The 22964-nt window shown below is 48.9% G+C and overlaps 2 protein-coding genes across 2 annotated transcripts; one reads left to right on the top strand and one right to left on the bottom strand.

Annotated features, from left to right (window-relative positions):
* Positions 1-2418: 2418 nt before the first annotated feature.
* Retsat (retinol saturase) lies at positions 2419-12493 on the top strand. The gene is made up of 11 exons (XM_051202799.1): positions 2419-2801; positions 5082-5264; positions 5585-5826; positions 6739-6940; positions 7281-7478; positions 8938-9057; positions 10000-10138; positions 10432-10541; positions 10618-10784; positions 10947-11106; positions 11337-12493. The coding sequence occupies exons 1-11, from the start codon at positions 2633-2635 to the stop codon at positions 11474-11476; spliced, it is 1830 nt and encodes a 609-aa protein (XP_051058756.1). The 5' UTR covers positions 2419-2632; the 3' UTR covers positions 11477-12493.
* Positions 12494-18189: 5696 nt separating this feature from the next.
* Tgoln2 (trans-golgi network protein 2) lies at positions 18190-22707 on the bottom strand. The gene is made up of 4 exons (XM_051203259.1): positions 22659-22707; positions 20803-21201; positions 19540-20588; positions 18190-18343 (listed from the first exon to the last, which is right to left on the bottom strand). Exons 1-4 carry the CDS (start codon positions 22705-22707, stop codon positions 18224-18226), a joined length of 1617 nt encoding a protein of 538 aa, XP_051059216.1. The 3' UTR covers positions 18190-18223.
* Between the last annotated feature and the right edge of the window lie 257 nt (positions 22708-22964).

Here is a 22964-nt window from a genome sequence, read left to right as displayed (position 1 = left end):
TATCTCATGATGTCTGCCAGGAAGAGGGCCCGGTAAAGATCACATCTTAATCACGAGGGAACCAGGCATCATGAACACCTATCACATCAGATGTATGTGTCAAGCGGAGACAGTCTTCTCATGGACAAGAATTTCCAAGATTGTAGTGGCAGGGATTGAAGTGTGCAGGTGAAGACAAGAACAGGAGGCCTGGGGGTGGGGTGGGGGTGGGGCTGGAGAGGTGGCTCAGAGGTTAAGAGCATTGACTGCTCTTCCAGAGGTCCTGAGTGCAATTCCCCGTAACCACATGGTGGTTCACAACCATCTGTAATCTGTGATGAGGTCTGATGCTCTCTCCTGGCCTGGGATATAGATCAGAGGTAAAGCTATTGCTTATTATGTGTGAAGGTGTGGGTTCAATCTCCAACCCTGAAGGGGGTAAAAAGGAAAAAGAAAGGAAAGGAAAAGATCAGAGATCATCCTCAGTATGGTGGTGCATGCCCCTAGAGGCAGAGGCAGGAGAATCACTGTAAGTTTGAGTTACACAGAGTTCCAGGCAAGCTGAGGCCATAGCAAGACTCTGTCTCAATAAAAAACATAATAAGGGCAAGTGAAATAGCTCAGTGGGTAAAGGTGCTTCCCAGCAAGTTTGAGGACCTGGGTTCAATCCCCAGGGGGGACGGTAGAAGGAGAGAAACAAACAAGTTGTCTTCTGGCCTCCACACATGCACGGTGACACACACCATTCCACTCATCCCCAACTAAATAAAATTTAAAAACAAAACCAGGGGCTGGGAGGGTGGCTCAGTTGGTGAGAGAGCTTGCTTCAGGTGTGCGGACCTGAGTTTAGCACTATGGGAGATGAAGATAAAACCATTGCTGGTTGCTGGGCCTAGTTCCAGGGTCAGTCAGAGCCCAACCTCAAAGGTATAAGGCACAGAACAGGGCAATTGGCAATCCTAGGCAATCCTCTGGTCTTTCTGTTCCTATATGCGCACGCACACACCCACACACCAAAGAGCTGGGTGAAAGCCTGGTATTGTAGCATAGTGGTAAGGCACTAGGTTCAACCCTTAATACTGAAGGGAAGAAAATAAAGATGAAGGGTTCTCACACAACTGACAAGCATGCTTCACAGGCTCAGAGGACTAAGGCAGGAGGCAGGTCTCTCCATGGAGTCAACTCTCAACACGGGACATGGGGAATATAATCTACATTTCCCAAGGACTGGCTGCCACTAACAAAATGGGATCATTGTCAGATTTTGGGCTGTGATCTAGGAAGGATGTGGTAATCTTTAACCTGCAACACCCAAGAACTAGCTTTCTCTCCCTGGAACCTCAGTATCCACCTCTCTTTTCCTTTCTTCCCATCTTGGCCTGGATGATAGCACAGGATCTCTGTCTCTGTCTGTCTCTCCCTTTCTCTGGATGACAGCACAGGATCTCTGTCTCTGTCTTTCTCTGTCTTCCTCTCTCTGGATGATAGCACAGGATCTCTGTCTCTCTCTGTCTCTGCCTCTCTCCGGATGACAGCACAGGATCTCTGTCTCTCTCTCTGTCTCTCTCTCTGTCTCTCACACACACACACACCACACGAGCTAACCTAACCTGGCAGGCAACAGGTAGATATGTCAGCGGCAGTCTCAGGAAGCCTTTCCTGTTACTGTATGGGAGCACTGCCGGGGCTTTTTTGTAAAAGGGACAAAATACTCAAAGTTATGAAGTCACTACTCCTGCTGGTTGTTATCTGAGGAAATGGGCTGCCTATAAAAACAGTCGGTCTCAAATCAAGTACTTATTTCAGATCTACTTTCTTCAAAGGGCAACGTTAAGAAGTAGGCTATCTAGACTGCCTGCTGGAGCTAACCTCCAGGGTGATTTAGAAGCGGATTTATCCTTAAATGCAAGCACACACATACATTAACCTTGACGGCCATTCTCGAGGCTTGTCCCTAGGTGATTCCGTATTTAGAGGCCCCAGCAGAGTGATTGCATTAGGGGGTCCAGCTGGGGACGAGCAGGGTTCGGGCTCCAGTCCCGGGGGTCAGGCAGAATCAGGAGAGCGCCTGCGCAGTTCTCAACAGGGGGAGGGGGTCCTCAACTCATCAGGAAACGCAGACAGGCAGGCTGTGTGGGGACTCGGGACAGAAACTTTCCACTGCTCGCAAAGGGAAGTGGAGGCGAGCAAAGAATTGCCCCCGAGGTTTCGGCGACCCACGGCAGAACCGGCACCAGAGCCCAGGTCTTCTCTGCCTCCCAGGCGGGATCTCTCCCGACCTCCAGCTGCCAGCCCTGTGTGGCCCCGCGGTGACCCTTCCCATCCCACACCGCCCCCTCAGCCCCCCTCCCTCACCCCACCGCCGGCTCACCGGACGCGTCCCCAGCGTTCCGGTAGGGGTCCGCATCCCCGGCGGGGCCTCATCGCGCAGGCGCTCAGCGCCTTCTGTCCCGCGCTAGAACTATATTTCCCAGCAAGCAATGGAAATCCGCGCCTCAAACGTCCTACGGAGAGCCAGGAAGGACAATGTTCATCAGCTTTGCGCGGGCACTGGTCAAAGGTTCTCGCCTTTCCTGGTGGGGCGGAGCTTCAGCCATAAACGCCGAGCTCAGAAGCAAAGGACGCGCGCGTTCTTTCCAGCCGGGACAGCGAGATGTGGGTCTCCGTGCTGCTGCTGGCCGTGCTGCTGCTGGCGGTCCTCCGCAGGGTTTACGTGGGTCTCTTCGGCGGAAGCTCCCCGAACCCCTTCGCCGAGGATGTCAAGCGGCCACCTGAACCCCTGGTGACCGACAAGGAGGCTAGGAGGAAGGTTCTCAAACAAGGTGAGCTGCAGGGACCGAGTTCCAGGACTGCTCTCGAGCCTTCTATTCATGCAGGGCACGGACCTCTGACTCCGCATTGGAAAAGTGCTGGGGAAACTCACGTGTACGGGGAGGCTCCACGTCTTAGTGTTGTGTTCTTTGCTCCTGAAGGTTTGGGTGCGCGCGCCACCCTCGGCACGCCAAGATGTTGGCGTAACCTAGTCCCAGCCCTTCCAGTTGGAATCTGTTCAGCTAACAGCTCACACGGGATGAGAGACCTTTCCCCTACTTAGGGCTAGAACCAACTTTTCCTATGCTCCTCTCCTCGATCAGGGGTATGGGAGAGCAGCACAGAAAATTTTCTCAACAAGCGGTTTGACAGGCAAAGTGTAATCCCAGTTCATAGGATTGAAACTTGATAAAAAACTTGGAAGTTTCGCTACTGCTTCGGGATAAGAACCCTGCTCTCCAGTCAACCAGCCATATTTAAAACACAAACACATGCAGAGTTGCTTCTAAGGTTTTTGGTGGGTGTGTGTGTGTGTGTGTGTGTGTGTGTGTAAAACAACTGGTGTTTTGCCTGAGTATCTGTCTGTGTGAGGATGCCAGATTTCCCCTGGAACTTGAGTTACAGTTGTAAACTGCCATGTGGGTCCTCTGGAAGAGCAGCCAATGCTCTTAATCCCTGAGCCATCTCTCTAGTCCCCAAGTTTTTTGTTTTTGAAACAGGTCTCACTTTTACACCGGACCTGACTTCAAACACACCATGAAGCCGGTTCAAACTCAGACAGTCCTGCTTTTGCCTACAGGATGATGGGATTAGAAGCAAGGTTTTAAAAAAGGAAGTTTTGGAGTTGGGCATCCCAGCCTGCACTACACAAACATTGACATTGAAACCCTCAAATGTAAAACCTTCAAAAAACAAACAAGGATCTCTTGTTGGGCCTCTAGTGGTCTCTTGCTTGTAAATTTTAGCCTAGGCTAGCCTCAACCCTCCATTTATTGGGGATTGACCTTGAACTCCTGACCCTTGTGTGTCTAATTCTAAGGTGTACCACACCTATTTATTTTATTGTTATTTTTTGTGGATTTGGGGAGGGGAGAAGATCTCATACTGTAGCCCAGGCTAGTTTAGCACTTGCTATGGAGGTCAACTGTACTTCAAACTGAGTGATCTCCTGCCTTCCACAAGGGATTACAGATGGTGGGATTACAGCTATGAGCCCCCATGGCTTGAGTGGTTATTTATTTATTTTATTTACCTATCTATCTGTTTACTTAGAGATAGTGTCTCTCTCTATGTAGTTCTGTATATAGACCAGGCTGACCTTGAACTCACTGAGAGATTCTTGTTCTGCCTCCTGAGTACAGGGGGACTAAAGCTGTGAGCCCCTACACCTGGCCTTGAGCAGTGATTTTTAATGAACAGATTTTGCTGGACACATTCCTGTAATCCCATGCTGGGGAGGAAAGGCAGGAAAGGAGGAAAGGGAATTCCAGGCCAGTTAGGACTACACAGTGAAACCCTGTCTCCAGAAAGTCCAAATCAATAAATCAAGGAAAGTAAATAAATGAAAGAGGAAATGAAGGAAAAGAGCAGGAGAAAACAAAACCGGAGTCTTGTGCTGAATGTGCTTTCGTTTGGTTCTGTTAGTTGTCCTGTCGAACCAGTGTCGTCCTTTCGTGAGGTTGGTGCTGTGACTTCTCAGAGTCATTGAGAAGTCACCTCCATTGGCATTCACAGACCTTGCCTCTTCTGAAGAAGCCCAGTTCCCTGAGCCACCAGCATACCCCAGATCCCCATTGTTTTCTTTCCTTGCTTGCATTCCCAGAAACGTCTGCACTTACAATACCTGTTCTGTTGCCCTCTTTCCGGGTTTGTTCTACAGTAGTTAGCTGATTCCTAGTAGGAAAGGGATGAAAATCCCCAAGAGCATAGTAGGCGTCAAGACCTAACTCATCACTTTTAAATCTGTCTGCCTGGTCCTGAGTATTCCCTGGTAAAATGCTTAGACATCTTAGACGAGAGTCCTGTGCCAAACTGCCCTAGACGGGGGTCTGTCTCTCTTTCTGTCCTGTTTTGAGACTGGGTCTAATGAGCCAGCTATGTGGCTGAAGATGACCTTGAACTCCAAATCCGCCTTCCAAGTGCAGGGATCACAGGAGTGCACCACCATTCCCAGCTTGCTTCAGAGAGCTCTTACTTAGTACAGGGTACACAAGTCCCGTCTGGCTTCTCTGGCTTCGCTGCCTTCCGGCTCTTGTCTGAGAAGCCCACCCTCTCTCTTCTCCCTTCTACAGCGTTCTCAGTCAGCCGAGTACCAGAGAAGCTGGATGCCGTGGTGATTGGCAGTGGCATTGGGGGGCTGGCCTCAGCTGCGATTCTGGCCAAAGCTGGCAAAAGAGTCCTTGTACTGGAACAACATACCAAGGCAGGGGGCTGCTGTCATACCTTCGGGGAAAATGGCCTTGAATTTGACACTGGTAAGGCTTATGTGGTAAAAGGTCGGGAGCATGGCTTTGTCTTTGGGAGGCTAGGAATGGGCACTGTAGTGTGTTATGGGCACTATGAGGTAATATGGAGGCACCTCTATTTTGGTCCCAACAATATTTTTGGGCATCTCCATTTCTGTCTGACTGGCAAGTATTGAGTGGTGTATGTTCTGGCACATCCCTACAGAAAGGGCGGGTAGCCCTCTATGGGCATGAACTTGGCCAGGCAGCACAACCTCTTCCTTACTTGGCACGTTTCCAGGGCCCAATCCCCTTATCTTTGTACCCCCTTTCCTTTCAATTCCCAACAGGAATCCATTATATCGGACGCATGCAGGAGGGCAACGTTGGCCGTTTTATCTTGGACCAGATCACTGAAGGGCAGCTGGACTGGGCCCCCATGGCCTCCCCCTTTGACCTGATGATACTAGAAGGGCCCGATGGCCGAACGGAATTCCCCATGTACAGTGGGAGGAAGCAGTACATCCAGGGCCTTAAGGAGAAGTTCCCCAAGGAAGAAGCTGTCATTGACAAGTACATGGAGCTAGTTAAGGTAGCGTGTGTCGGGTCCCCCCCCCGCCCCGGTGATCAGCATCCTCCATTTATTTACAGCAAGACTGACTTTTTCATTGGTGAAGTCACTGGTTAGGAGGGACTGAGTTGGGGAGGCAGGCAGGGTGGTCTGGTCATGTCTGTCCTGAATCTAGGGTACACTTGTAATATGCCTGTGCCCTACCTGGCTCTTCAGCTGGTACCCTTACCTTACTCTGGCCTCTAGTGATACCCTTGGGAAGTCAGGCTTTGAGGATGTGAGATGGCCTCTGGGATGAACCAGACTTTTTGTTGTTTTGTGATTTTTGAGATAAATGCTCACAGTGTAGCCCTGGTTGGCCTGGGACTCACAGAGACCCACCTGCCTCTGCTGGGTGTGCGCCATCGTACCTGGCGTCTGGACTGGGATGTCCGAAGCTGAGGGCTGGAGATGAGGCTCATGTTTAGAATGCACGAAACTCCGAATTAGATCCCAAGTGCCCCAAAAGCTGAGCATGGCAGTGTGTCCTGTAATCCTAGCACTCAGGAGGTAGAAGTAGGGTTAGGAATTGAAGGTCACTGGGAAGTGTGGGACTCTATGTAAAAAATAATTTTGAGTAGGAGCTGGAAGAGCAAATACAGTTTCACTTGAGTGAAGAGCGAGAGAAGTTCCGGGGCCTTTGTTGTTGTTGTTTTGTGGCGAGGGAGACAGCCTTGCTATGTAACCCTGGCTTGGGTGTCCGGGTATAGTTCCGGTTGCCCTCCAACTCCTAGTGGCCCGCCCTCCTTAGCATCACAAGCCTGAGCCACCATGCCTGCCCAGCTCAGGTGTTTTTAAGTCCAAAACTCCAGACATGAGTGAGTGTTGCTGGCTGTTGGAGTGCTGACTGGGCTATAGCACTTCCGGAGACTCACTTCCCCTTTCCCCCCCCAGGTGGTAGCCGGTGGAGCCTCTCATGCCATCCTCCTGAAGTTCCTCCCACTGCCCTTGACTCAGCTCCTCAGCAAGTCTGGGCTGCTGACTCGTTTCTCTCCCTTCTGCCGAGCATCCACCCAGAGCCTGGCGGAGGTCCTGCAGAAGCTCGGGGCTTCCCATGAGCTCCAGGCCGTTCTCAGCTACATCTTCCCCACTTACGGTGGGTGGCTGCTGGCCCAGGCTCTTCTAAGCCACTGCCCTTCCAACCTTTGGTCTTTCTTTCCCATCTACCTAGCTGACAAGCCAAAGCAGACCCCAGGCCTGCTGGAGTTTGTGGAGAAGGACTGAGAAGTCTGGTAGAGACTCTTTTTAAATCCACTTTCTAGTTTTTCCTCCCTTTTATCTTTTTCTCTCCTTTCCCCCCCCCCCTCTTCTTTTTTGGAGACAGGGTCTTCCGGGCAAGCTTTGTTTTGCTTTTTGAGACAGGGTTTCTCTGTGTAGCTTTGGAGCCTCTCCTGGCACTCACTCTGGAGCTTATCTTTTCTTTCTTTATTCTGTAGGAGTAACGCCTAGCTACACCACCTTTTCCATGCATGCACTGCTGGTTGACCACTACATACAAGGAGCATATTATCCACGAGGAGGTTCCAGTGAGATTGCCTTCCATATCATCCCTTTGATTCAGCGGGCCGGGGGTGCTGTCCTCACCAGGGCCACTGTAGAGAGTGTGCTACTGGACTCTGCTGGGAGAGCCTGTGGTAAGAGACCCGACTGAGCTTTAGGGTCAGTGGGCTGGGATGAAAGGGACCTGGGGGGGGGGGTCCCTGTAAACGAAGCAGCCGGCCCATGCAAAGTGAGAGGCTGCTGAGATGGCTCGGTGGACAAGTGTCCCAGCCACTAGACCCAATGACCTTAGTCTGATTCCCACAGCCTACATGTTGGAAAGAGAGAACAGACCCTTCGAGTTGTCCTCTGACTTCCACAAGTGGGCTGCAGCTCCCTCACCCACACTCAAAATTAAGGAAGAAAAATACAGTTGTTACAAAAGGTCAGGTTTGACATAATGGTTTTGTGAGAATGGCCAGAGATGTGGTTGCACACACAGGCTAAGGCTACAGCAGAGCACAGAAACTCTGGTGTTTGGTGAAGGTCGAGTCATCTGGGGAGTATTGTGAACGTAGAACTTGGCAGCAGGAGGGTCTGGGACTCCATAAGCCAGTGTTCTTGGGACAGTAGGACATGGCAAGGTAAATCAAGTCCATATGGGTGGGTGAGAAGAGCTAGATAAGGCGAGCACAGCAGCATCTGCACAAGGGCTGAGTGACTCTGAGTGTGCCTTGCTTTGATTAGAGGGATTTCGAAGGTCTGAGAAAGTAGGGCCTACCCTGGAAGACATCTGGGTAGTGTGGCTATAGACAGAACTAATCTTTTGAGTCAAGGTCTCATGTGGTCCAGGCTAGCCTCAAATTCACTAGCTAGCTGAGGCACTCCTTAGCACTCCTGACTGCCCCATTTCTAGCTCCTAAATGCAAGGATTACAGGCATGTCACCATCCCAGGACTAAAGCCTTGGCTGAAATGTATTTCACACTTTCCTGGACTTTATCTGTTTTACTGGGGGAGGGGGTGCACCGAACCTAGACAAGTGTTATACCACTGAGCTACATCCCCAGCCCTCCAGGGTTGTTTTCCCATGAGCACAGGGGCTGTGTTTTAATCTGCTGCTGTTTTGGCCAGCAAATGTGCTCCGCAGTTATTGGCCGGCTTCTCTGGCAGCAGCCAGGCCATTCAGGTGGGCATTCTGTCCCTGCAGGCGCTGGCTATCTGGCTGCCGCCACCTATGGCTTTTAATTAAATCTACTGCTCTGCTTATCAGTGAGACTCAGGAGTCAGAGGCTGGGGTGACAACCTGCTAGCTCAGAGGGGCTGAGGAGCAGCCAGCTGAACCGCCAAGAGTCCATGCTACACTGAGTCCCTCCCTACGACTTCCTGTGCCTCTACCATCTTATAGACACCCTATCACTCTCTGTGATTACTGTCAACTAGTTGCTAACTCAGCCTCCTGACCCAAGGTTGATTTTACTTAATGAATGCAAATGCAAACTGGGGGTTCACAGTGTGATCAAATATCCCACTGCACTCAAGAGATCTGGAGGTTAAAGGCCCTTCTCGTCTTCCTAGAGCTCACAGAAGCTCAGCCAAATTCTTGTGCTTACAGGTGTCAGTGTGAAGAAGGGACAAGAGCTGGTGAACATCTATTGTCCCGTCGTCATCTCCAATGCAGGAATGTTCAATACCTACCAGCACTTAGTGCCGGCGAGTGTCCGTTGTCTGCCAGGTAAAAGGCTGGTCTTCTGAACTGACGTTTATCTGTGGAGCTTATAACTCAGCCTGGGTGATGCTCTCCCTCTTCTTGGTTGTCTATCTCTGGTCTGTGGTACCAGCTCTGTAACATTTACATTTGGGAAACCTAGGACCACACAGGTGAATAGGCCCTTCACAGAGGCAATGGCAGCGCTCTGAGGACCCTGTCGTGTCAGATGCAAATGTCTAGGCTTTGTACTTCAAGCTGAGAAACCAAAGCCTTCCTTTGCCGGAAAAACTGGGACTTTAATCTTAATAGAAATTCAGTTGGTAGAGTACTTGCTTAGCATGCATCAAACCCTGGATCGATCCCCAGAACCAGGCAGGGCAGCTGTGGTGGCTTTGTCTGTAATCCCAGCACCTTAGAGGTTGAGGCAGGAAGGTAAATTCAAGGTCATCCATGGCCATGAGACCTTGCCTCAACAAACAAGGACCACTGAATGGCTCAAAGGATAAAAAAGTACTTGCTGCTAAGTCTGATGATGTGAGTTAGATCCCCAGAGTAGAAGACAACCAAGTTGTCCTGCCTTCTCCCTGCTTATCCAGACATGCACTCGTCCACACACACCCACAATTAAAAAAGAAAAATCTAAACATCTGAAGGTGAGGATCCAGACAGCCTGATGGTCCAAAGGTGCTGTGAGTCGGCTGTGCTATGTCAAAGGTACACGTTGCAGAAGCGTGGTAGAGGAGGAAAGGGTGAGGATGTGTTTGCCGAAGCCAGGAAGAGACAGAAGAGCAGGGCCCTGCCAGGATCCTGTAGAAACAGTTGTAAAAAGGGCTAGATCTCTATCCTAGCTGGCTGCTGAGCAGCAAGCTGCAGACCAGAAAAGGGAGCCTCCTGCGGCTATCCTGGCAGGGAGTAGCTCTCTGGCCGCAGCTCCTGCAAGGCAGTCCCCACTGGCTCTCTCTACAGATGTGAAGCAGCAGCTGGCGATGGTGCGGCCAGGAATGAGCATGCTCTCAGTTTTCGTCTGCCTGAGAGGCACCAAGGAGGACCTGAAGCTTCAGTCCACCAACTACTATGTTTATTTTGACACAGACATGGACAAAGCGTAAGATGTGAGGGGTAGACCGATGGTATTGGGCTTTAACCCACAAGACCCTGTCTCTACCCTCGACATGGTTCTAGGAATAAGCAGTTAGATGTGTGTGTAGAGGGAGGTGCACAGTCCCGTGTCGTCCCCCCCCCCCCCCCCAGTGTACTCCTAGAAAGGCTTTTCGTATCAGAGCTGTGTCCGCTTCACCCGTGGGCAGTTCCTGGAAGTGAACCACCTTTTGGGTGATGTTGGTGGCTTGGGGTAGGGGGTGGCCTAGAGGTTGGCAGTCACAATTCCCTCATCCACAGGATGCAGCGCTATGTCTCGATGCCCAAGGAAAAGGCTCCGGGACACATCCCCCTTCTTTTCATTGCCTTCCCTTCAACCAAGGACCCGACCTGGGAGGACCGGTTCCCAGGTAGGGCTCCAGGTCCAGGGAGGTGGGTGTGGGCAAGGCAGGGCCAGGCAGCAGTGACACTGCCGTCCACCTGCAGAGCGATCCACAGTGACTGTGCTGGTACCCATGGCCTTCGAGTGGTTTGAGGAGTGGCAGGAGGAGCCAAAGGGCGAGCGGGGTGCTGACTATGAGACCCTGAAACATGCCTTCTTGGAAGCCTCCATGTCCGTGGTCATGACACTGTTCCCACAGCTGGAGGGCAAGGTAGGGGCTGGCATCTGAAATGCTGGAGGTTAGGACACACCCCTTAACTGCTTGTCTTTTCTTGGGTTCAGGGATAAAGGCTGAGGTGACAGAGTCCCAAGGGAGGGTCAGGCCCTTGCAGATCCCCTTGCTCACCTTTGCCCTGCCCTTTTACCTCCTCAGGTGGAGAGTGTGACTGCAGGGTCCCCACTCACCAACCAGTACTATCTGGCTGCTCCCCGAGGTGCTGCCTATGGGGCTGACCATGACCTGGCTCGTCTGCATCCTCATACAATGGCTTCTCTAAGAGCCCAAACCCCCATCCCCAACCTCTACCTGACAGGTACACTGCCAGAATCCGGGCTTGCCTGTCACCGTCTTTTGTTCCCGTCCTCAGGCCCTGCTGTCCCCTTCAGCTCCCATACCAGGAACTGGGTGGGCTGCCTAGTCCTGGAGTCTGTCTGAAGCTCTCTCTCTTTGGGTGGCCCTGATATAGAGGGATGAACTCAAGAACCCTTGCTCTCCCATCCTCGTGTGGACAGACATTCGCAGGCCATTGCTTTTGCCTTCTAGGCCAAGATATCTTTACCTGTGGGCTGATGGGGGCTCTACAAGGGGCCTTGCTGTGCAGCAGCGCCATCCTGAAGCGGAACTTGTACTCAGATCTGCAGGCTCTTGGCTCAAAGGTCCAGGCACAGAAGAAGAAGAAGTAATCCGTCATTCGGAGATAAGCTGGAGGAACGGCACCTTCCCCAGCGTTCCTCAAGGTGTCCCCCTGCACTGATTACTTGCACTATAGCCAGAAGCACTTCGTTTCTAGTAACGGCTGTGCATTGAGCTCTTCCCCTGGAGCTCTTCTCCTTGTACCTTGCACTTCTACTTAAGGCCTCGTGTGGGCTACATAGCCTTGATGACTCACCGTTGAAGAATGGTCCCATGCCTTCCCTACACCCAACACTGAGCAACAGTCAGGCACCCAGAACCCCTGAGGGTACTGGCTATTGCAGTAGGTTGGTCCAGTCCTGCCCTGAAGCCTTTTGCTTCTACCCGCTCTAGTGTTGTGCTGTTCTGTACTGTCAAAGGGAAGAATGACTAGCGTGCGTTTGGGGTAGCAACTTTAAAAGTGAGGCAAGAAACTCTCAGCTTAAGTTTTGTCCTCTGATAGAAGCAGGCTGAAGTAGCATTCCAATCAAAGACATACCAAAAGTCACCACTGTGCCAACAAAATGTCCCATACGCCAGCCAGCTGAGATGTTGACTACAGTGGGAATGGTCAGCCCGGCAGCGAGGAGATGACAATGGAGAGCCACCGGGCCCGGACACAGGAAGCCCAGTGTGCACAGAGCCTAGGGGCGGCATTCGTGGGTGTTGGCCCATACTGAAAGCCCAGTATTGTTTTCCAAAATGCTTGGAATCAGAATTCCTTCAGATTTTGTAGAACCTACGTGCATATAACTTAGGAATGAGATCCAGGACTAAATCTCAGATTCATTTTTTTCATATACATAGAGCAGGCATACCATCTTAGGTGATATTTTGAAAAACTGAGCATTCTATGACCTGTCACATGAGTTCATGGTACTAAAAAGTTTGCTTTGGGTTTTAGAATAGGGATTCTCAACCTATATGAATAAACTGGTAAGTGGGTAAAAGTTTAAACCTTTTACTTACATTAAACAGGTACCAACTTTAGTTCATTTAAATATAGTAATGTTTCAATGTGTTTGATATCTGAAGTTTATTTTGGTTTCTGTCCAATGACATGAAACTACACTGAGATGCCATTTACAGAAGCTCAGTAAAATATACTAAAAAATACTTATTATACCACAATAAGCTTTAAAAAAATAAAATTAAGCCATTATAGTTAAATTACAAAAAAAAAAAATAGGTGAAAATACAAAACATGACTAACAGTGGCAATCTACTAATTGGGTAAACAAAACAAGGAAAATAATTTCGACATTCATTCACTCACTTAACACGGTAGTCTGAATTAAATTCCTATCACAGTGTGAGGAGGCCACCTTCATGAGTAGTTTGCTATGCTATGTAAGCTGAGGGGTTTCTCAAACTAGAGTTTCTAAGCCAAAATACTTAGGAGAGTCACACCTGAGCAGGAAACTAAATGAACTAAGAGTCATCCTGATGTAGTTAGATTAAACCTCAACACCTCTTCACAGCTTTCTTTTGTTTTTTTGAGACAGGCTCTCACTGTGTAACTCTGGCCGTTTGGAACTTGCTACTCTAGACCAGGCTGGCCTCATACTCAGAGTCCTCCTGCCTCTGCCTCCTGAGTGCTGGGTTTAAAGGCTTCCTTCACCAGTCCTGACTCTTTACAGCTTTTAAGGCAATGCCAAACTGAAGCTTCCTGGCAAGTTTTTAAGAGAAAACTGTATCAGAGGGCTTGGTGCCCAGGGAAACCCTTATCTATGCTCAAATGGCTCAGAACATGAGCAAAGCACAACACACCCCCAGAGAAGAAAGAAAAGCAAGCATCACTACTACCAGGGGAATTCTGAAGGGCACAGAGCTCTGTCTCCAGGGAGAAACATGTTTGCACATTTAGTTAGTTGTTTGGTCCAGAAGTGGCTTCTATAATCCATAGCAGGAAAACAAACTATTAACATCCACGACAAACAGGTTCCCCTTAAGAAACTGTCCTTCAGCCAAAAGCTGAGCAGGACAGCAAGCTCAGGACAGTCTACAGAAGTGCTACTCGTGGCTTCCTGTGCTTCCTACATGCCAGCCAGCGCCTAGTGTGGATGCCTCAGCTGGGTCATCACCATCGATCAACACACTCGAGGAAAATATGCTTCAAGTAGTCTACCTTTAAAAAATAACCCTGAAAATGACTTTTCTTTGGTGGGAGCCCTCTCCTTACAATGCAACTTTTCAGGTAAAACATTCCACTGTACTCTGTCAGCACAAAAACACATTTGTCAGCAATCCAAAGGGGTGAGGCTTTGTAGACTGGTAATATTTCATGTGTCTGTCTACTCGCTGTCAATCTTGATTCCCAAAAATCAATCTTTTTTCCTGCCCTTCAAGAGCAAAAGTCAACAAGTATTAAGTCATAGAGCCAGTAGCCAGGAGGAGCTGTGTGAGCCCTGGTTTCAGTTACCTCCAACAAGTCCCTGGGGCACTCACAACACTGGGCAGGTATAACAACACCAATGGCTGTCTCGGGCTTAGTTATTTTGGGGAGATCACAGAGACACCAGAACTAGTCATGCTGAAGTTACAGAGGAGGGTGAAAAAGAGCTAACTGTGTGGAATGGGAAAAGCCAGGAAACAACAGAACATGTGAGCTGAGTCCTTCACACACGCTGGCCTGCTAAGTTGAAAGGAGGGAAAGTCTAACCCCAGAACCACCACCCAAAGCTGGAATACAGAGGACATGAGGGCAGAGGCAGAGAGGGAGTGTCGCCTTGAATGATGAAACCAAGGAATTTAGTCTAGATTACAACCTCAGCCAGAAGCTTCAGACCAGGGCACACATTTTGGAAAGATAAATGTTTCCAAAGCTGGTATGAGAAAAGGTCAGGAGAACCTTTTCAGGTGGTTCCTGAAAATTAACGGAGAGTATACTTAGTATTAGTTTCTTAAAAGTGAGGAGGAGCGGGGAAGACCTCTGCAATTAGAAAAATGTTATTAGTTTGCAGTGTGGAGTTTTCAAATAATTAAAGAAACTGAACAAGAGGGTACCTTGAAAGATACAAGGGGGAAATCTGGTTGACAACCGGACAATGTGGCTGAATTATTTAGCAAATAGTAGAAGTGGTTTCTTGCCAAAGGTAGAGTCACAGAGAGGATAAAGAACAGGTGGATTTGTTGAGTAGACAGTGAAAGCAATAGGGATCTGGCTTGGGCACCTTCTTCCCCTCCCACCATAAGGCAAAGGAAAATTTGGGAACATGCATGGACCCCAGCATCCACTATTACCAAGTTAAGAACAAGGTGTGTGAATGAGCTGTTGAATTTGGAGATTCTGATTAACTGAGTGACCTTGAGAAACAGGAGGCAAACAGACCAAGGCGAGTTTGTAAACGTCAGGAAGAGGAGGCAAGGTAGTGGAAGCAATAGCAACTAGAACAGGATAGGCATGGGCACGCATGCAGGCTAGAGGGAAGCATGCAGGGCGCACAAGCAGGTCTACAGAGGAAGAGAAAATGGGAAGGGAGCTAAAGAGGCGTAAAGAGGCGTTGTTAGAGAAAGGCTTCCTCAGCTTGGGAAAAGGCCACAGAGGACCTGGGCACAGTTGAGAGAACAGTAGCAATGATCGTATTTCCAGAAGACAATCCGCAAAGAAGACACATTTCAAGCACAGGCTGCAGTCAGCACAGGCAAAGAACTCCACACTGTTTCTTCAGACTGACTTCTCCCATTGTGTCCTCCCTCTCCCGAGTCTTTGCACTGAGATTAGCTGTGTGACCACACAGACTGGAATAAAACTTCAGACAGCACAGCCCAAGACAAACTCAGTTATGCCAGGGAACCCACTTGGTTTCTTACAGTTTCATGGCCAGCTGTCATAGGATAGAAAAGACTTTACTCATTACTTTGGCATCTTGGATGAGAGGACCATTAAACCGCAAGGAAAAACGTGGAGAGTGTAGTTAGTTCATAAATGCCTACCTAGCTGTAGGCAATAAAGACAAAATGGGAGTCTGTGGAAACCCTCGTTCGTGCAGACCAAATCCTTTCTATGTGCTTGTGCTTTCTCCACAAAGTATGGACCTGCCCTTTCCAAGGAGTTCCTCCCCATCGGGAAGACTGTATGCAAGGTCACACTGGTTCAACAATCACCATAGTAAGCAAAACCAAGCAAAGCCCATGGAACAGTGATTTTACTTTCAGAAACTCAGTTCCCTTTTATGTTAGGTACAACCAAAGAGTGCACACTTTCAGAAAAACATAGACTGTCAGAGAGATCAGACTTTAACACTCTTTAAACTTGCTATTCTAGTTTGCTGCTGAAGCCTCTGTAGAGTATGTGTTCAAATCTCTCTCTGACCATCAGCATCCCACCACCATCTTCTACCTCCTGTCTAGAAAGCCCCTCTCTGCAGCTTCCTCCTAGAGTTGCAAAGATAAAGATGCTACCGGAGGGTGGTCCATCATGTGGCCTGCCTAGGGTGGGGTCTTCCTTTGGTCACAGTAATGTTTCCACATTTCCCTCCTCACACTTCAAAGAAGAAAGGATGATGGAACACACCAGCATAAAGAGAACACAAAGGTAAATAAAACATCACCAGAGTACAATGTCACCATGTCACCAAAGTGCAGGTGCAGCAAACCCTGAAGCAATCCTGTCTGGGCCAGCACAGACTTGCCACCAAACCTCAGAGGACGCCAGTCTTTTCATTTCTCTTGATTCAGAACAAATCAGCAGGGAGGACAAGGTTCTTGCAGACAAAAAAAAAAATAATCAAAGCTGAAATGAGAACAACACATTCTGTTGGTAACGGCCACCTTTTTCAGAGGAATATACTAGTGCTGTGACTCTGAAACTGAAGTTCAGGTGAGATGTCAGGGTTGGCACAAACTCATCCACCAAATGTCAGGGTTAGCACAAACTCATCCACCAAATGTCAGGGTTAGCACAAACTCATCCACCAAATGTCAGGGTTGGCACAAACTCATCCACCACCACACAACAGCACTTAATGAAAGTGCATGGGTCACACTGAATATTAAAGACAACTGGAAATAAAACATGTATTAGAAAGTCAGACATTTGCTAATGAGGTGGTTCATACCTGTAATGCCAGCACTTAGGAGGCTGAGGCAGGATTTTGAATTTGAGGCCAGCATAGATTACATCATGAGTCCTGAGTTACAGTGAGAGACTGCCTCAGAACAAGCAAACAAACAAAAACCCCAAATCCCCACAAAAACAAAATAAGCTAATGGCTGACAGTGGGGATAGCCAATGGCAACATGCCCATGCTCCTGTGAAAAACCCCCAATGAAACTCTCTAGGACTTCATGCTGCTCTTGCAAAGAAGCAGGGTTTGTTTCCCAGCACCCACACATGGTTCACAACTGTCCTTAACTCCAGTTCCCGGGGATCCAATGATCTCTTCTGGCTTCTACTGGCACCAAACACATAAGCGGTGCACTTATGTCCATGCAGGCAAAACACTTACACACGTAAAACAACATAAAGTAAACTAAAAATGTTTTAAACAGGAGAGGGGGACAAGGAGGGGTGGTAAATATTACCCAAACTACACACACACACACCACACACACACACACACACACACACACACTAACACACACATGAAAACATGTAGTGAAATTATGTGTAATAAATACCTGCAAATAAAGAAATAATGATGGCACATAGAATTACTGGCTTCTACTTTACACTCTCCTTTTATTCTGAGTAATTTTCATGTATATTGTTTTCTTTCCAACTAAAACAAAATTAGGAAGGAAAGAAAATCCTTAAAAGTCAATTATCAAAGAAAGCAGCAGGCTAGAGCTAACTGTGAAGTTGACCTATTTATGACATATGTTCTGAGCTGAGTGGCTTAGTCTATAGTGCTGTGAAATGTACAGGTGGCTTGTTTGTTCCCTGCAGGAAGTCTGGGAATCATTCCCATCTGGGTTACCAACTGTTCTTTGCCAATGACCTTCCTGTTGCTAACAGAACAGGGCAGGTGCCTGGTGTAGCACCTAATGTGACTACACAGTTGCCTGTGAGGAGAGGCTTCCTCAGCTTCTGCTGTTGTGGGACAGAAGGAAGGCTCCTCTCCCTGGCAGAGACAGACTGACCACAATAAGGAGGTGCAGACTGCAGTGCTGACCTGTGGGTTACTGAGGTCTAAGTGCTTCTGGGCTCATCTGCTTTGAGAGAGGTATGATATAGGACTTTGCTGGCAAAGTGTGGTCTGGCAGCATTTGGTGATTCCCCAGAAATGAGGACACAGGTTCTACCCCACACTTAGTGAATCAGATTCGGCTTTTTGGGTTTTTTTTTAGATTTATTTATTATGTATAAGTGTTCTGCCTACAAGTATGTTTGCATACCAAAAGAGGGCACCAGATCTCATTATAGATGGTTGTGAGCCACCATGTGGTTGCTGGGACCTGAACTCTGGACTTCTGTAAGAGTAGCCAGTGTTCTTAACCACTGAGCTATCCCTCTAGCCCCAAATTTGGCTTTTTATCATAATGTTCAATGTTTATCACAACGTTCATGTATCAAGAGCTGAAACAGAACAAAAAGTATTTAAAAGTGTATGGAGTTACCATTAGGTACTGGTGTTGCCTTTGAGTGGAAACTTAGGACAAAAACAAACAAACAAAGTCACATTTCCAGGCAGATCTGTTTATCTGAAAGGCCTCTTCTAGCTCTAACTCTGTAGATACATGTATGTCTATAGATGGCCCTATCTGCAGTCTCCAAGGGCTGGGGACAATGACAACTGCTGGGCCCAACTGACGTTTCACATCACCCCAAGACCTGACTCCTCCTTCCTTACCTTTAGGTTCAAACGCTGGTAGTCACTGGCCTTTGGCCTCCGAGTAACTTTGGATCTTTTTCCTTCGAGGGCGAAAGCAATAATCTGAGGGAAGACAAAGGGAAACAGAACTTCAGTCCTGGTTCACAGAGAGGCCTACTTAAATGTTACCCTCCCTCCCTGTCTTTTCAGTGCTGGGTTCAAATAAGGCATACGAGGTAAACACTGTATCAAGCATGAGATACAGCACTGTAGTGGAATGTTTGCCTAACATGCACATAACCTGAGTTCAGCCTCCAGCACCACAAAAGTAGTAAAACTGTAAAGATTTTAAAAGGGGCTTGGTTACGAGAAAGTCCTATATACTATCTAAGAGAACAACAGATGGAGGGTGTAGCCTGTGGGATCTGTATGATTTAATTGTGGGGATAGAATCAAAGGTCCGCCAGTTCCCTTGCCAAAGAGCTCTAGGTCAAGGCTTTAAGGAAAGAAAAAAAGAAACCACTGATTGTTTCCTACCTACAAATATATGCTTTGCACTCACACCTTTCTTCAACAATTCACTCTGACTTATCGCTCTCATCACAAACATTTGGGTGTAGGATAAAGAATGCACGTTTTTCCTGGCCTTTGCTTGTTCTTCACAGCCATGTGGCCAATGGCCATCACATACTGAACTCTCCCATGAAGCTGGCTACTGAAATTATCTTCTAGATCTCACGGCTCATTAGGAAATACAACCATTTTGTCATCAGAGTTGTTTCTAAAGGACATGGGTGCCACTCTAACCCCAAACACGTGTACATTAATGCAACTTCTAGGTTTGCCTCTAACTCTTGTTGGTGTCAGAAGAACTACCCTTGGGCTTTATGCTACTGGTATTAGAGACTGTGTAACTGAAAATATTCTTCCTGCCCACAGATGCAAGACAGTTGGGACAGAAGCTAGAAATGGTAAACTGTCTCAAGCACGGAAAAAAGGGAAGAGGTCTACATGTCGAGAGCTCTGGTCCACAGTGGCTGTGTAAGAACTGAGCTCCAAGCCATGGGAGGAGAACTCAATTAGGTCAGGTCATGATTCATGTCCAACTTGGCACTTTCACAGTAGGACACAAGGAAACAGGTCACATGACGAAAACACATGAGTTACAAAACTAGGGTTTTGTAAGCCTTAGCAGGGTCTGAGGAAAAACTGAAGTTGATCTTAAAGTCCTCAAGAGCTCACAAGCAGATGAATGAATGACAGATAGCTCTGCTCATACACCAAGCTCTCAGAGCTAGGGCACCCCAGTCTCCTCTTACCTTCCGTTTGTTGTGGTAAGCAATATAGAGGACAGCAACAACAACAGCTCCGGTCACCAGATATGCAAAGAAGTGGCTGCTCTCCGCACCGGTGCTTCCGGAACTGTCCTTATAAGAGTCACCCTTCTCGTCATTCAAAGACTCCCTAAGCGTCCCCTCTCGGTTCTCACTGGAGGAAGGGTCCAACGCCTTTTCATTGTCTTCTTCAAGCGGCGATCCCTCTTCCGGCTCCGTATCACCCTCTTCAGTGTCCTTGGTTTCCACAGCTTCAGGAGGCTCTGAAGACTTCCCTGGCTTTAAAGAGAAGTCAGAGTCCCCTGCTGGTCTCTCCCCAGACTCAGCTTTGGAAGTAATAGTCGGTTTCTGTCCTTTTCCAGCTAGCTCGGTCTCCTTATCTGAAGGTTTGGAGATGAGCTTGTCCGAATCTTCTTTGTGCTTGTCCGAATCTTCTGTGTGCTTGTCCGAATCTTTTGTGTGCTTGTCCGAATCTTCTTTTGTGTGCTTGTCCGAATCATCTTTTGTGTGCTTGTCCGAATCATCTTCTGTGTGCTTGTCCGAATCATCTTCTGTGTGCTTGTCCGAATCATCTTCTGTGTGCTTGTCCGAATCATCTTTTGTGTGCTTGTCCGAATCTTCTGTGTGCTTGTCCGAATCATCTTTTGTGGGCTTCTGACCAGATTCCTCCGGTTTGGGATCGGGTGGCGGGGGCTGCTGTACAGTTCCCGTTGACTTGGTGTTTGCTGTCTCGGGATGATTTGGGGGATTATCCAACCCTCCGTTGGGGGGATTGGCTGCAGCGACCTGCTGTCCAGATCCCGCCGAACTGGCAACTGCTGCCGTAGTCGACCCCAGCGGCTGGTCTGGTTCTACCTTAGTGGGCTGCTGCTCCTGCCCCGTCGGGCCGCCAGGCTCTCCCGGCTTAGAAGCCGCTTCCTTCTTTGGAGGCGGGGACGAGGGAGTCTGGCTGGAGTCTTTTTCCATCGAAGGCTGAGCCGGAGGATGATCGTCACCCGGGTTGCCGTTTGGCTTACGAGGCAGCGGCGCAGCTCCTGAAACAGAGAAAGCTGTTAAGTCCTCGGGAGGAAAGGCCGAGAGAAGAGAGGGGGCTTGACTTCTCAGAGCTGGAAGACGCCGGCGGCGAGGGCCGAACGGGAGGAGGGTGGATGGAGATGTCAGAGGGTCGGGGCCGGCTCCGGCGGTGACCCCGCCTCGGCGACGACGGGGGAGCCCGGGGGAGAGAGGGCCGGGGCCGGGGGGTCTTACTGTCCACTGCGACACTTAGCAGCAGCAACGCCACCAGGAACCGCATCCTGTAGCCCGCGCTTCCGCCCTCTTCTGCTGACATGAGAGCGGCGCCAGCGACTTTCGAGCGCGCGGGCCCTCCCCTTCCGGCGGGCCGCTCCTCTTCCGGCGCAGCCCCGCCCCCGGGGAGGGGCCAGCGCGTGCGTGCTGTCCGCGGCGGAGCTCCGGCGGCGTGCCGCGCGTCTTCCCCGTCCCCTCGCCCTCGTGCGGCGGAGCTTGTCCCGACCGGCTGGCGCTGCGTCGCCCCTGGCGGCCCGGAGCCGCTTCGCTGCGTCGCCCGCCGGGTTTTCGAACTTCTCCGTTGCTGGCGGTGCTTTTCCCACTCCGCACGAAAACGTGTTCCGCGCGGGTCTTTCCCGTCTAGAAACAAACACTTCAGCACTCTCGTTCCTGGTCGTAATCTCTTTCTTGACGGTATCTAGGGCCCTGTGAAATTACCACGGATTTTTTCCTTTTCTTTCTTTCTGAATATGTATGTATTTGAGACTGTACTGCTCTGTGGACTGGCTAGCCTCAAGCTGGTGCCTCCTGGGTGCGTAGGATTGATGTGTCTCACCACGCCCCCTCTCGGGCTATTTATTTATTTTATTTAACACATAAGATTCCAAAGATTTAATTTGTGTGTACCACCTTTGCGCGGGTGGCCTTGGAGGCCAGACGAGGACGTGTGTCACCACCGCCAGGCAACAATACATTCTTAATAATTCAAATAATTCAAATGAGGCAGGAAAAAAAAACCTTAAAAATTCTTTTAGGGAAGCCCATCAGTGTGGCACATGCCTTAATTGACAGCCCTCAGGAGGCAGAGGCAGGAGGTTCTTTGAGTTCGAGGCCAGCCATAGGATAGTAACGCTCTTCAAGAGAACCGAATGTCATGTGATATGATTTGTAGTTCTGGATGACTGAACTTTTTCAAGATCTCAAGAACTAGTACATGATACAACTACAGTTTTAGAAACAAGGGCTTTTTCTGTTATTTGAATAAAAAACCCCTTTAACGAGCTCCTCACCCCTTCCCTGCCTTTCCCTCTCCCCTCTTTTTACATTACTGATGAGAGAATAAAAGTCAGAGACGTGAGAAGCCTACCAGATTATTTCAGGAACTGGACTATAGCTCAGTGAGAAGTGCTGCTTGCCTGACACGTGAAAGGACCTGAGTTCAGTCTCCAGAATTAAAAAAAAAAAAAAAAAAAAAAATCTTTAGAATATTGACTCTGTCTTGGCTAGAGGAAGTGAACTGGTAAAGGAATCTAAAAGAAAATTCTGCCCGCCTGCTTTAAGATAAATGTTTGACTAACATTTAAGGATATTGGCTTAGTGAGGGTGTGGGTGGGGTAGTGGCAAATTATTAAACCTGACCTGGTGGCCACATCACTAGGTAGGGGGGGAAAAACTCTCTGATCACACAGAGCTCTTGGGCATTTGTATTTTTATTTAAGTAGCAAAAGAAGCCCCTGAAGAGGTTTAAGCAGGGGCAAGTGTGATCAGAGTGCAGAATGTTTGCCCATTACTCTGTTTGTATTACAAAGAGACTTGGTTAGTAGGGGAAAGGGAATTGGGTGTTAATCATTTAGGAGACTGTTGCAATAGTCCTAAGTTGTGCACAGGCCCAGAAAGCATGATGGGAAGGGATCAGACTGGAGATGAAATTGGGAGGCAGTACCAACATGCTTCCGAGACTGAGTGGAAAGGAAGCAGAGGAGAGATGGAGAGGGAGGAAGGAAGGCACTTTCTCCCTGAGGCAGGAGCCACTGCTGGAGAACCAGGTGTGGTAGAGTGGGCACAGGAAATGAATTTGCTGCTGGCCCATTACTTACTACTACTCTGGTTTATCTTCACTTGACCCAAGAGGAGAGACGTAGGCATGGTAATTGGAAATGTGAGCATGGAGTTGAAAGCAAATATAGGAACCATTCCTCGGTACCGTATTTTGAGAAAGAGTTTCTCTTTGTTGTTCTGTCTGTCCTGGAACTCGCTCTGTAGACCAGGCTGGCCTCACAGAGATCCTCCTGCCTCTGCCTCCCAAGTGCTGGGATGAAAGGCGTGCGCCTCCACTGCCCCTAGCATGTCATTTTTAATTGGCAGTTTTGGTATCAAACCCAAAGCCTCTTACAGAGGTCACT

Source organism: Phodopus roborovskii, unplaced genomic scaffold (assembly GCF_943737965.1).
Source record: "Phodopus roborovskii unplaced genomic scaffold, PHOROB, whole genome shotgun sequence".
NCBI lineage: Eukaryota > Metazoa > Chordata > Mammalia > Rodentia > Cricetidae > Phodopus > Phodopus roborovskii.
Note: the sequence above shows the minus strand (reverse complement) of the source record. Positions and strands in the feature narration are given on the sequence as shown.

What these genes read in the sequence shown, in the direction of transcription:
- Retsat (XM_051202799.1), top strand. Translation starts at nt 2,633, where the DNA reads ATGTGGGTCTCCGTGCTGCTGCTGGCCGTGCTGCTGCTGGCGGTCCTC. An exon ending in CTGGGAGGACCGGTTCCCAG is followed by an intron (nt 10,542 to 10,617) that starts GTAGGGCTCCAG and finishes GTCCACCTGCAG; the next exon opens with AGCGATCCACAGTGACTGTG. An exon ending in CCCCAACCTCTACCTGACAG is followed by an intron (nt 11,107 to 11,336) that starts GTACACTGCCAG and finishes TTTGCCTTCTAG; the next exon opens with GCCAAGATATCTTTACCTGT.
- Tgoln2 (XM_051203259.1), bottom strand. Translation starts at nt 22,707, where the DNA reads ATGCCTACGTCTCTCCTCTTGGGTCAAGTGAAGATAAACCAGAGTAGT. An exon ending in GAAGATAAACCAGAGTAGTA is followed by an intron (nt 21,202 to 22,658) that starts GTAAGTAATGGG and finishes GTTTGTTTCTAG; the next exon opens with ACGGGAAAGACCCGCGCGGA. An exon ending in GCTAAGTGTCGCAGTGGACA is followed by an intron (nt 20,589 to 20,802) that starts GTAAGACCCCCC and finishes TCTCTGTTTCAG; the next exon opens with GAGCTGCGCCGCTGCCTCGT.